Here is a 13,124-nt window from a genome sequence, read left to right as displayed (position 1 = left end):
GGTCTACCTCCAAAAACAAGAACGAGCCCAAATAAACAACCTAATGCTTCATCTTAAAAAATTAGAAAAGGAAGAACAAATGAAGCCTAAAATCAGCAGAAGGAAAGAAATAATAAAAATTAGAGCAGAAATAAATGAAATTGAAAACAAACAAACAAAAAAAATAGAAAAAATTAATGCAACAGAGAGCTGGTTCTTCGAGGTTAATAAAATTGACAAATCCCTGGCTAGACTTACTAAAGAAAAAAGAGAAAGGACACAAATAAACAAAATCAGAGATGAAAGAGGGGAAATTACAACAGACATCGCAGAAGTACAAAGGATCATACAAGAATACTATGAAAAAGTATATAACACCAAATTTAATAACCTAGAAGAAATGGACCAGTACTTAGAAAAATACAATCTTCCTAGACTGAATTAAGATCTGGAAAATCTAAATAGACCGTTCAGCAGTATGAAAATTGAAACAATCATCAAAAACCTGCCAAAAAGTAAAAGTCCAGGAACAGATGGCTTCACCAGTGAATTCTACCAAACATTCAAAGAAGATTTAATTCGTATTCTCCTCAAACTCTTCCAGATAATTGAAGAGGAGACAATACTTCCCACCTCAGTTTATGAGGCCAATATTACTCTGATACCAAAACATGGTAAAGGTAACACACAGATCAGTATCTCTGATGAACACAGATGCGAAAATCCTCAATAAGATACTAGCGAACTGAATATAGCAACATATTAAAAAGATTACACACCATGATCAAGTGGGCTTCATCCCAGGGGCAGAGATGGTTCGACATACGCAAATCAATTAATGTGATACACCACATAAACAAATTAAAAAAAAAGAATCATATGATCAGATCAATAGATGCAGTAAAAGCCTTTGACAAGATACAGCATTGTTTATGATCAAAACACTTAACAAAATCGGTATAGAAGGAAAGTACCTTAACATAATAAAGACCATCTATTACAAGCTCTCAGCCAACATTACACTTTCTACTGAAAAACTACAAACCTTCCCTTTAAGGTCAGGAATAAAGCAAGGCTGTCCACTATTGCCACTGTGATTCAATATAACATTGGAGGTCCTAGCAAGTGCAATCAGACAAGAAAATGGTATAAAAGGCATGCAAATAGGAAATGAAGAAGTCAAACTGTCACTATTTGCAGATGACACGATTTTCTATATAGAAAACCCTAAAGACTGTACAAAGACACTACTAGAAACAATAAGCAAATACAGTAAAGTCTCTGGATACAAAATCAATGTTCAAAAATCCATAGCATTCCTATACTTTAGTAATGAAGCGTCAGAAAAAGAAGTGTAAAAAATAATTCCTTTTGCGATTGCAACACAAAGAATCAAATACCTAGGGATGAATCTAATGAAACATGTGAAGGGCCTATATAATGAAAACTATAAGACCTTATTAAAAGGAATTGAAGAAGATAGAAAGAAATGGAAAGATATTCCATGTTCTTGGATTAGAAGAATCAACATAGTTAAAATAACCAGATTACCTAAAGCATTATGCAGATTTAATGCAATCCCCACCAAAATCCCATTGGCATTTTTTAAAGAAATAGAACACAAAATCATCAGATTTGTATGGAAGCACAAAGCCAAAGCCATCCTGAGAAAACAGAATGAGGATGGGGGCATCACATTGCCCAACTTCAAATTATACTACAAAGTGACAGTAATCAAAACAGCATGGTATTGACAGCAAAACACACACACAACTAGTGGAACAGAATCGAGAGTCCAGAAATAAACCCATATTTATACGGGCCAATAATTTTCAACGCAGAAGCCAAAAACATACAGTGGAGAATGGAAAGCCTCTTCAATAAATGGTGCTGGGATGACTGAAAAACCACCTGCAAAAGATTGAAAGTAGCCTGTTGTCTATCACCACACACCAAAATTAACTCAAAATGAATTAAGGACCTGAATATAAGACCTGAAACAATAAAATGCATAGAAGAAAACATAGGAACTAAAGTCAAGGACCTTAAAATCCTTAAAGAGGATTTTATAAATTTAACCTCAAAAACAAGGCAAGTAAAAGCTAAAATAAATGAATGGGGCTACATCAAACTAAAAAGCTTCTGCTCAGCAAAAGAAATCATCAACAAGGTAAAGAGAGAACCATCCGAATGGGAAAACATATTTGCAAGCAACACCTTTGATATATAATATCCAAAATATACAAAGAACTCATATGACTCAATAACAACAAAAAAATAAATGATCCAATCAAAATATGGGTGGAGGACCTGAACAGACACTTCTCCCTAGAGGACATACAAATATATGAGAAGATAGTCAACATTGCTAGCTATTAGGGAAATGCAAATCAAAACCACAATGCGATACCATCTCGCACCTGTTAGAATAGCCATAATTAATAGGACAAGTAATAAAACAAATGTTGGAGAGGATGCAGAGAAAAGGAACCCTCATACACTGCTGGTGGGACTGAAAATTGGTACAGCCGCTATGGAAAACAGTGTGGAGGTTCCTCAAAAAACTAAGAATTGGTCTACCATATGAGCCAGCAATCCCTCTCCTGGGTATTTACCCCAAAGACTTGAAAACCCATATCCAAAAAAATATTTGCACACTGATGTTCACAGCAGCATTATTCATGGTGGCCAGGACATGGAAGCAACCAAAGTGTCCTACGATAGATGACTGACTAAAGAATCTGTGGTACATATATATTATTCAGCCATAAGAAGAGATGAAATACTGCCATTTGTGACAACCTGGATAGACCTCGAGATAATCATGCTAAGTGAAATAAGCCAGAAAGAAAAAGTTGAAGTCACATGATATCATTTATATGTGAGATATAAACCTAAAAGCAACAAATGAGCATGACCAACAGAGAATCATGGACACGGACAATAGGCTAGTGGTTACCAGAGGAGTATAGACTAGTGGTTACTAGTGGGGTGGTGGATGAAGGAGGAGGGAGACAAGGTAAAAGGGGTCAAATATAGGGTTTAGGGGGAAGGTGAAGTGAGTAAAGGTAGCTGAAGGAAACTGGACTTTGGGTGGTAAACACACTATAGAATATACAGATGTCAAATGATAATGCACACCTGAAAATTTTATAATTGTATTAACCAATGTTACCCCAATAAAAATTAAAAATAAAAATAAAAATAAAAAATCTGAAAAAATGCCTTATGTCAGATGAATACATGTTGTCCATTTTATATTTAAATTGCTTTTAAGAGTAACATATCTTTTGTTTTTTAAAATATAACATACAGAAGGAAATTCAACATAATCTGTTTACTTTTTTGGCTAGATGGCTGTTGTTTATTCAATGAAGAAGAAATAATTTTTTTTCAAGAAATATTTCCAGTATACCAATTCAACAGCAAGTCTTCACAGTCTGCTCTCCAAAATTCTCTCTCATACTCATCCTCTTGTATCCATGCATACTGGTACCGGCAGTCCAAGCTACCACCACCTCTCTCCTGGGCTCTGCAATAGCTTTCTTACTGATAAAGCTGCCTACAATCTAGTACAGGGGTCAATAAAGTTTTTCTGTAAAGGGCCACAGAGTAAATGTTTTAGGCTTTTCAGGACATAATATCTGTCACATGTACTCAACTCTGCCCTTTGCAGCACAAAAGTGATCACAGACTGTATGTACACAAATGAGCTCTAATGTGTTCCAATAGAACTTTATTTATGAGTACTGCATTTCATAGAATTTTCACGTTATAAAATGTTCTTTTTATTTATTTCCAACCATTTGAAATGTCAAAACTATTCTTAGCCTACAGACCTTGCAAAAACAGGCGATTTGTGGATTTGGCCTGTGGGTCAGTTTGCCCACCACTGTTCTAGCCCAATCCCTTTAATCCACTCTGTACTGGCAGCCAGAGTGATCTTTTTAAAACTCAAATCATATCAAGCTTATAATCCTCAAGATTTTCCATCACACTTAAATGCCAAAATCTTTACTGTGGCTTACTAAGCATTATGGGACCTGGGCCTTGCTACCATACTGAATTTACCTTGTTCCATTCTCCCACTCACCAACCATGATCTTTCGAGAACAGTGTTTTCCAAACTGCAGGCTGCAACCCTTTAGCAGTCATAAAATCAATGTAGTGAATCTTAATCAACAATGTTAAAAAATAAAATAGTATATAAAATATCAGGGTAATATCATGGAACCTTAGCAACAAATTTACTCTTGCCAATTGTGATAAACCCTTGAGAAATACAGTGGAGAAATGCTACAATATCAAGTAAGAACAGATGATTCCATTTTTTCTTCATTGGCATCTTGTTTTATTTTCTGGCATATGATAGTAAATTTCAACATCACTAAAATGAGTGCATTAATGTTTAATTTTATAGTAACCAAATTTCCAGTTTAGTGTGAAGTATGGAAGAATTTATCTGTCAAAAAAAAATCTATAAAGCTTCTACAACAGTTTTTGAATGTGGTAACCACAACATTCTAATTGAACTATTACTAAAGACACTTAAAGCAGAAGATTTTATTAGTAAGAGGAAAAAAGAATAAAGAAGTAAAAAAATACAAAGACTTGATCAAATTCAATTGCTGGATCTAGAAATATAAATAGTGACAATACTGATTAAAAAGTTAACTCTACAGCAAACATCAAATTAGTTTGTACCAAATTCTAAAAAGAAAAAAGTTACATGCAAGGCTTTTACAGTGAAAATGATTTAAAATGTAGTTTTACCAAATGTGCGAAACCCAATATTTATCATAGGCCCCAATGTATCTGTAATCATATTGCTGTGAATGAAACCTTCAAAATTAAAGATCCTCAGAAACTGTCCATAGTACTTTGACTATTTTTGAAAAAAGATAATTATTACCATAATTTCATAATTTCTTGGTCATTTGTGACTGTTAATGAAGACTATTAATGATATTATCTGGCAAAAGAGCAAAGATTCACACTGCTGTAGAAAACAGACTCATAGCATAGAAAGTAATGCTGATATATTTAAGTAAATTAGTTAATAAATTAAAAATCAACAGCATATTCTTGAATCTACTAGAATATAATTAGAAGCAATGTTTATTTTATAATTAGAGTCGGATATATGACTTGAGATCTAATTCAGTGATGTTGCAAGTTGTATAAAACTTTATAGCAGATATGTAGTAACAGTTTCATAAAGAATTTACTTAAATTTAATCTCACATAGATTTAAATTATATATATTCACAGAGCTGAAAAAGTACACTATTGATCAATATAAACTAAGCTAAAAAATATAAAAGAATTAGTGATGGAGCAATAAATATGACCAGAAAATAAACATGAGTTATTTTTTTTAATTAACATAAGTTTTAATAACAGTGCTGATCACCACTTTTTATGTCACAAAGTATGGCATCCAAAGAAATTCCACTGAATCTCATAACTATATTGATATGGTACTGCAATTCTTTTAGTCCTGATAATTAATTCAGTTAGGCTCTTAAAAATCACTACTTATCACCTCTTAGTGACAGTTTTTGAGCTGCTCATTACATATAGTTAAACTACTAATCCTAGATCTTAAACTTCTTGGGTATCATTAAATTTGATGAAGTCAATTATGAAGAAGTTATTTATAGCACTGGCAGCAGGGAAGAAGAGGAATTATTCTTAGATGGCAATGATCTCAATGCAATAAAATTTAATCTTTCAACACCATTCCCCAAATCTATAATATACAGGGTAAAGAGGTTTGGGTTACATTTTTTTAAATTGACCAGATAAAAGACTGAGTACTAAGAATATCTCATTTTCCAAGTCACAAATAGGCCATTGAAGTTAAATTGAGCATTAGTTTCTTCTCTTCAGACAAATTAGGTACAAACATACTTTTCCCCCCTTATTGCTCCTGACAAGAACATAGGAGAGCATCTAAAGGATGGGGATGTGGTCAGTTATTCCTTGATAAAGCATCTTTCCAGAGTCTTAATACAATTAAGAACTTGATAAATCTATTGAGATGATGACTTACAGAAAAGAGCAGCAAATTAAAAATGAAATAAAGAAAACCTGTGGAAACACTACAAAGAAATGCCAGTATTACAGTATAGTGAAGTAGCTAGCTGCTCAATGATTAATCTGTTATAAACCATCCATCAATATTTTAGTGATTCAAGTATTTTTTTGTTAAAATAGCAATGAATGATACACCATGGCAGCACTGGTGATTTGAAGAGCTCTCCTGCACAAAATACTTAAATGCTACGCATAATAACAATTTGTAAAATATTTGTAAGATTTTGTCTACAGTACGCTCCATATCTCTCTTTTCTGCAAAGTTTTCTTCCCTTACAGCACATACTTCATTACATTAAGTGTCCCTTGTCAACATAAAACTTCCTAGGACCCAAGAAGTAGTCAATATAAACTACCAAGTACTCTGAACTTTTTCTTCCCACTACCATCTTCTCTCATCCCTTCCAATTTCAAAATCTCTTCTCAAATAGCTGAAAAAAAAAGTCCCATAAATATATTAAGGTGTTATTAAAACAGCAGCTTAATATTACTTCTCCCAGAAATGTTGCCCACTTTAAAATAGTATGCTTAGCCCACAGATACGCAAAGTTTATGTAAGAATTCAGGCATCAAAGCACCCTACCACATAATGCATTAAATCATGTCACAAAGTGACACAGACTCTAGACTAGATGAGCCCAAGGATAAAGATGAAATTCAGCTCTCTCCATCTGTCCCCTGCCCTCATGTTGAGATTTCAAGAAGGGCCTCCTGACTCATTAATTGCAAATCAGATTTCCTGAAAATGCTCTTCATGGGGATTTGGCAGGGACTGAATCCTGAACGGAATCCTTTTATCATTTCTTTCTTCTACACAAGAACTAATTACTGATTATCAGCAAATTAAGGGGTTTACATAGGTTTAGCTCGTGAATCTATAATAAAAGTTACCATCTACTCAATGGTTACTTTAAAACAGGTGAATTAACATGAACTATGTTTAGTTTAGGTGCTTCCTAAATAAACATATTAACCCTTTCTCCAGCCAGCGAGTTCGAAGTATCATAGGCTTCCACAAATAAAAGTGGCTCATTACACACTAACTTTCAATGAGAGAAGAAAAAGACGTTGGCGGTAAGAATTACTGCTTAATATTTCATAAAACAACATAGCAAGCTCTTGTTTCATTTAAACTCACCTCTGAATTGCTGCATTAGATGTCTAAAAAGACTATGAATATACTTTCTGAGAATTTTACTTGGGGAGGAGTCAGATTAACTATACATTACTGGCACAGGAACCTTCAAGTCACATTTTCTTCTAAACTTTATACAAAGAAAGGAACCAATGTTGAATATGAGATAATTCTGACCCATTTTCAAAATCAATAACAGCCACTATTAAGTGGCCACTACCTGGATCAGCACTTATCTAGACCTATTGAACTCATTTACATAAAAGTCAGCTACATAAACTATAAAACTATAAAATTGTTCTTTCCTAGTTTTTTTCTTTACTCTTTAATCTGTACACACCTTTTAAGGGCTCACCCATCCACTAACATACACATAACCACCTCATCCCCACAATTTTTGCTTTAGGAATTCTCCCTAAGTGTAGTATATTTTGAACATTTTGTGCATGGAGAGTAAGACTGCTAAATGAAAAGGATGAAAAAAAGAAGTGTTCTAGAGTAGGGTAGATCTGCTCTGGTGCTGTTAAAGTTTTTTTACTTTTATTGGATAAATAAGAGTAAAACCACAGAAATCAAGGTTATAAAACATTCATAGAGAGCAAGTTTAATCACCAACTAGTAAGTCCAAATATGGATGTCTTTTCTAATGCAAATGATTTTTCATTCATTCAACCAAAACTAGGTCAATATAAAATAGTGCTTAAAGTGCAGGCTCAAGATAGATCCTAGTTCTACTACTTCCTAACTAATGTAACCTTGGGCGAAGTAATTTTTAAATTTTGCTAAGCCTCATTTTCCTCATTTGTAAAGCGGGAATAACAGAAATGGCTCATGAGGTTGTGAGGATTAAATGAAATCATCTATTAAAAGCATATGCACTCTACCCCAAATAGCTGTTTTAATAAATAATTTTCATTTGGTTCGATGAAAGCTCCAATGTAATAGTGGAAGTTATAGCTATTCAGGAAACTTTTCATTTTTTAGATTTGTTTTGGATAATACTAAAAAGGCTTTTTTTTTCTTGTCTTGACTTTTTGTCTTTGCTTTCACTTGTCTTCGTTTTCTTCCCTTTTCTAATAAACTTTCCTTTTGACTCTTAAAAAAAAGGTTTAACAATATTAGTGAATACAAACATGAAAAAAACTGCTATAACTCATATTTATTTTTTCCATGTAATGTCATTTTTCCAAATCTAACCCAAAGATCTCATTTTAACATACCTGAAACAGAAAAAATCTATTTAATGTCTCATTAAAAAATGTTTCAATTTATATGGAAGAAAAAAAATATGCATATTTACTTTCCACCCACCCCAAAAGCCAAATCTCTTCAAGGATCTTAATGTTACAAAATAGGAAACTGACAGACAATACCACTGCTATTTCAAGCGGCACTACTGGATAGGCTGCAAAACTGTCATATATTAAAACTCTCTTTTGCTTGAGATATGTCATGCAATAATCCTAAATATACCCACCATACAAGTACTCATTCCAATCATATTCCATTATGGCATTCCTTTATCCTCAGTTAGACAGGAATATTAAATTCCACTTCTTGACATACTTTGTTTTCTTTAAAATAACCATAGCTCAGTCAGCCGGGCTAGACACAGCAGCCATTTACTCATTCTGGTACAACACAATCTTTTCCCCTCCTCTCTTAGAGAATTTTTGAGGGAAAAGAACTCACACAATCCACTCCGGTAATACTAAATATTTTACATAACCCACAGACAATGATTTTTGTGAGGTTATAGATATATATTCTATTTTTCTTTACATTTCCGAGACTAACGAATGCTTTCATAATATAATTTAGTACTTTTACATAAGAACATAAAAGTGGCTGACAGCAAACACAGGTGGACTTCATATGTCAATGTGTTTTCAAAAGTTTGTGTAAATAAAATCCTATTTCAAAAGCGGTAAGAGAGTTTTAAAAGGCTGTCATTTATTGAAAACACTCGCACATACAAACAAAAAATCCTTTGTAGCTAATCTTTTCACAATGTAAGTTGCCCTTTGGGTTTATGTTCTGGAAGTCGGCATGATTCTAAATAGAGTTTTCTTAAGTGAGCATGGCCATTTTAAGGTGTGAAAATTAATAAAGGTAAACTTCATTTGAAATGGTGTCAGGAGACCTGAAAGGGGTGCTCACATGCACTATCAGGAGAGGTCAAATTACAATTTTTGGTCAATTACAGATTCCAACAGAAAAATCATCAGGATAGAGCTACCAATGGCAGGCCCCAACATAAAAGGTGTACACTGTATCTCCTACAAGATATCAACGACTCCAGCAACTCAGCCAATTTGAAACCTTCATATGCTGAAACTCTTGATTTTCTCCAGTGAACATTTGTTCAAAACCTCTCACAACTTTCTTTTCCTCCATAAAATAGCTTTCCTCTCCTTTGTTGGGCTTGCCTATTATGCCTTTTGCTACAGCTTACCTGTCCCGAATTACAATGCTTGCTGTTCCCAAATAAACCCATTTTTGCTGGTAAAAATAACTTATTTCTAAGGTCAACAAAGGTAAGCTGAATAAATTTAGAAAAAGAACATTTTCAGCACTTTTTTATACATAGGAAATAAAAGCAGTCTTAGGGCAATCGATTTCCCAGTCTTTTAATTATATGCAACAATAGAAAGCATGCTTAAGTGAAGAGACTTTATTAAGGCCATAAAAGCGATGGATCTCTAGTTGTTTTATTTTTAAGAAAAACATCATATTCCACAATTTTGCCCAGTAATCATTTCGCACTACTTTTATTTCCCAAAGAGGGCTCAGGAGCGACAAGCCTTTCTCTCCAATAGAAAGCACGAACAAAGTTAAAGATGTTCTGTAAACTCGGAGAAAGTCTGGGACTAACGCAGAATTTCTTCAGTCCTGTCTTTATCTCCATCTGAGATAATGACATACCTAATTCCACTCAACGGTCACTGAACACAAAGGCACTGGGTGGCTGAATCTAAATACAGTAATACAAGTAAGATTTTAAAGAAGGGGGATAAGAAAAAACAGGTGAGAGCCCATAAACACGAGGAACCTTAAACAAGATCATGTAATTTTCTTACTGGTAGGTCCGAAACTGGACAAATCCTTTGGGCTTCCAAAAAGAAAGAACTGAAACCCCAAGACGGAGACCAGGTCATTCAAGTGGTCAGTAGCGCAAGTGGGACTAAAACCATAGGACGCTACCTAAACATCGGAGTGAGACGGCGGCCAGAGCCATGGCCCCAAGTGCCGCGCTTAGAGGGTGGCACCCCGACTGGTCCCGCAAGCCAGCTCCGCACTCAAAGTGCAGAGGCGGAGACGTGCAACCCCGAAAAGGAAGCGGCTGTGGTGGGAAGAGACACTCCGCGCGTGAGGAAGAGGGAGTGGCACAAGTCCAGGTTAAGGAGAGGATAAAGGGTGTGGAGGGCAGGGGCGTCCAGAAGCGGAGAAAGGGGCCTAGCTCTCACCCTTGTCGCACGCCAGCAAGAAAAGCTTCTCATTCAGGGTGTTCTCCTCCTTCACCTCCCGCACATCCTTTAGCGCCATCACCTTGTTCGGCGACGAAGAGGATGGGGAAGAAGGTAGGGAGGAGGAGGAGGCGCCCGAGAGGTAGCTGCTCGGGTACAGGGCCGCCATCATCGCGCCCCATGAAGGGGGCAGGCCAGGAGACGGGGGCGGCGCCCCCGAACCCGACCCCAGCCCCGAAGCAGAGCTGGAAAAGGGATGAGTCGTCCCCACGGCTGCCTCAGCGCGCGGCCCGTTAGCCCCAAAGGGCGCTGCCTCCCCTGGGAGCCAGCACTCGCCCTCCACTGACAGCCCCAGATTGGTGGCGGCGCATGCGCGGCCCCGGGGCCAGCGCCCCCTCCCCAGCCGCCTGCGCCCGGGCCGAGCCGGTCCGCGCTCGTCCGGGGACGACAGAGTGGCGCGCGCCAGGGCGGCAGCCGAGCGCGGGGCCGTGCCAGGAGCCACAGGGGCCGCGCAGGGGGCGGCCCGGCCCAGGAGGAAGACGACAGCTCGGTGGCTGAGGAGCTCCGAGAGGCGATTCTGCGCACGTCGGGCTCCGGGGCCGTGGGAACTGCGGCCGAGCTGCCGCCCGAAGAGATGCTAGCGAATCTTCACGTCATCTGCTGCTCCACGAGAGCGACGACACCAGGGCGGGACCTGCTGCGGTGACCGGCTTGAAGGTGGGCCGGGCCAGTTGGGGAGGCGGGGATTTCGAGCGCCCGGTCCCCTGCTCTAGGGAGCCGGCCGCCGCCTGGAAGGATTCAGCTGCTGAGGAGGGGCGAGCATTCCAGTGCGCTGACTCCACACCCAGATTGCGGGCTTGAGGTAATTTCCTCTCCATCTCCCGCTGCACAGAAGTAAATATGCAGCGGTATGGTTAATTGAGCCCCTAACGGGTTTCTTGACTCCTCTTGTGGAGTTGTCAAATTCTATCATGTTACTGCGTTCTCTGCCTAAAGCAGAGAGGGCCCTCGCCACGCCTCTAGGCGTGTTTGTGTGCTTGTGTTGCACTAGCTACCCTAATTTCTAAAGACTTTTTTTTTTTTAACAACTCGTTTGTGATATAAAATTGTCATAACGTTCTTGTTGTCATATATTTACTCGCATGTAATGCAGGACATGTAACCACTGGATAAGCACATTTTTAGGACCTACTCTACATCATAGTCCTTCCCGTGGTTTCTTGTTCATCTTAACATTTCTAAATCTGATTTTTAAGACGAGTGCTATTTAGGCAAAAGCCTAACTGAAGCACAGTAAGTGCTACTTTGTTGAATAATTTATTTTTTAAATCAAGCTTCTATTTAAAGCATATTCTTGTACCTCTAAAATATGGAGTGTGGGGGGGGGCGGGAACCTGGGAATTATGTCTCTTGAATAATTCTTACTGCTTCCTCCAACCAACCATAAAAAATCAAAATTGTGCCCTCAAAGCTTTGGATTTTTAAAGCAATACATACATTTACTTGAAAGTATTTTATATTTGAGGGAAGTATATCCTGTTCAGGTTAATTTGTCCCATCCCTGTCCCTGACAACACCTATTCCCACATTTCCCAAATATACCTTTCTTGATATTCGACATCTTCTTTAGGTATTCTCTAAGAGAACTTACTAGACACGTTGCCTACCTTTGTAAACATTTTCCTGTTTACCTCAAAATAGTTATCTATTGAATCACTTTAGCTTTTTTTTTTTTTTTTTTTATCTCTAGTAAATCATAAATCTTGCCCATTCTGTAATGTGAATTATAGTTTGTATATTTGGTGGAATGTCAAAATTGCTCATTGTAAATTTGTGACCAGTGAACACAGTGGTACATATTTGGGTTTATGTGTGTGCTTATACACTCTTTGTAGTACAGTAAAATTTTTACTCAGTAGCAGAACCACTCTAACCATGACCCATTGAAAAGTTCTAGAGCATGTGAGGGTAAAAATTCAGATGGCTCAGAATTATAGATACCACTTTAAAGTCTATTCAAGCTTCTGTGTTTAGGTGATTGATTATCCATAGTACTTCCACAGGGGCTGGATTAATTTCTTGGGTTCAGTAGAATTCCAACCTACTTTGGTAGATAATCCTAAAAGGCATTCCAAAGTATTAATTAGAGGGCTCTTCTTCCTTCAAAGTAAGTCAGTGTTGCAAGTGCAACCTGTTCCTTAGATGTCTTTTTGAATCATCTCAGATGCAGAGTATTCTCTCTTGTCTCTCTGGTAATTTTTATCTAGCATAAAGTGGGGCTATTTTAATACCCTACATTATCTATTTTGCAGCTATAATATGGAGACCAGTGATAAAGTTATGATGAGCAATGGTACGCAAGATTCAGAAGCAGCACATTACGCAAAACAACTCACCAAACCACAGATACAAAAGAGAAGAGCCACCATAACTCCAGTTGGAGA

The 13,124-nt window shown here is 37.2% G+C and overlaps 1 protein-coding gene across 4 annotated transcripts in view; it reads right to left on the bottom strand.

Moving 5' to 3' along the window:
• The window catches only part of TRPC1 (transient receptor potential cation channel subfamily C member 1), an 89,186-nt gene extending 77,833 nt beyond the window's left edge, over positions 1-11,353 (bottom strand). Inside the window, exon 1 of one of the 4 annotated variants that reach the window (XM_039876482.1) lies at positions 10,681-11,353. In XM_039876482.1, coding sequence (XP_039732416.1) covers positions 10,681-10,852 — 172 coding nt within the window. In that variant the 5' untranslated portion in view covers positions 10,853-11,353. The other 3 variants (XM_039876481.1, XM_039876486.1, XM_039876484.1) reach the window with 3 other exon arrangements.
• Between the last annotated feature and the right edge of the window lie 1,771 nt (positions 11,354-13,124).

The sequence above is a fragment of the Pteropus medius genome, unplaced genomic scaffold, assembly GCF_902729225.1.
Source record: "Pteropus medius unplaced genomic scaffold, Ma_sr-lr_union100, whole genome shotgun sequence".
Classification (NCBI taxonomy): domain Eukaryota; kingdom Metazoa; phylum Chordata; class Mammalia; order Chiroptera; family Pteropodidae; genus Pteropus; species Pteropus medius.
Note: the sequence above shows the minus strand (reverse complement) of the source record. Positions and strands in the feature narration are given on the sequence as shown.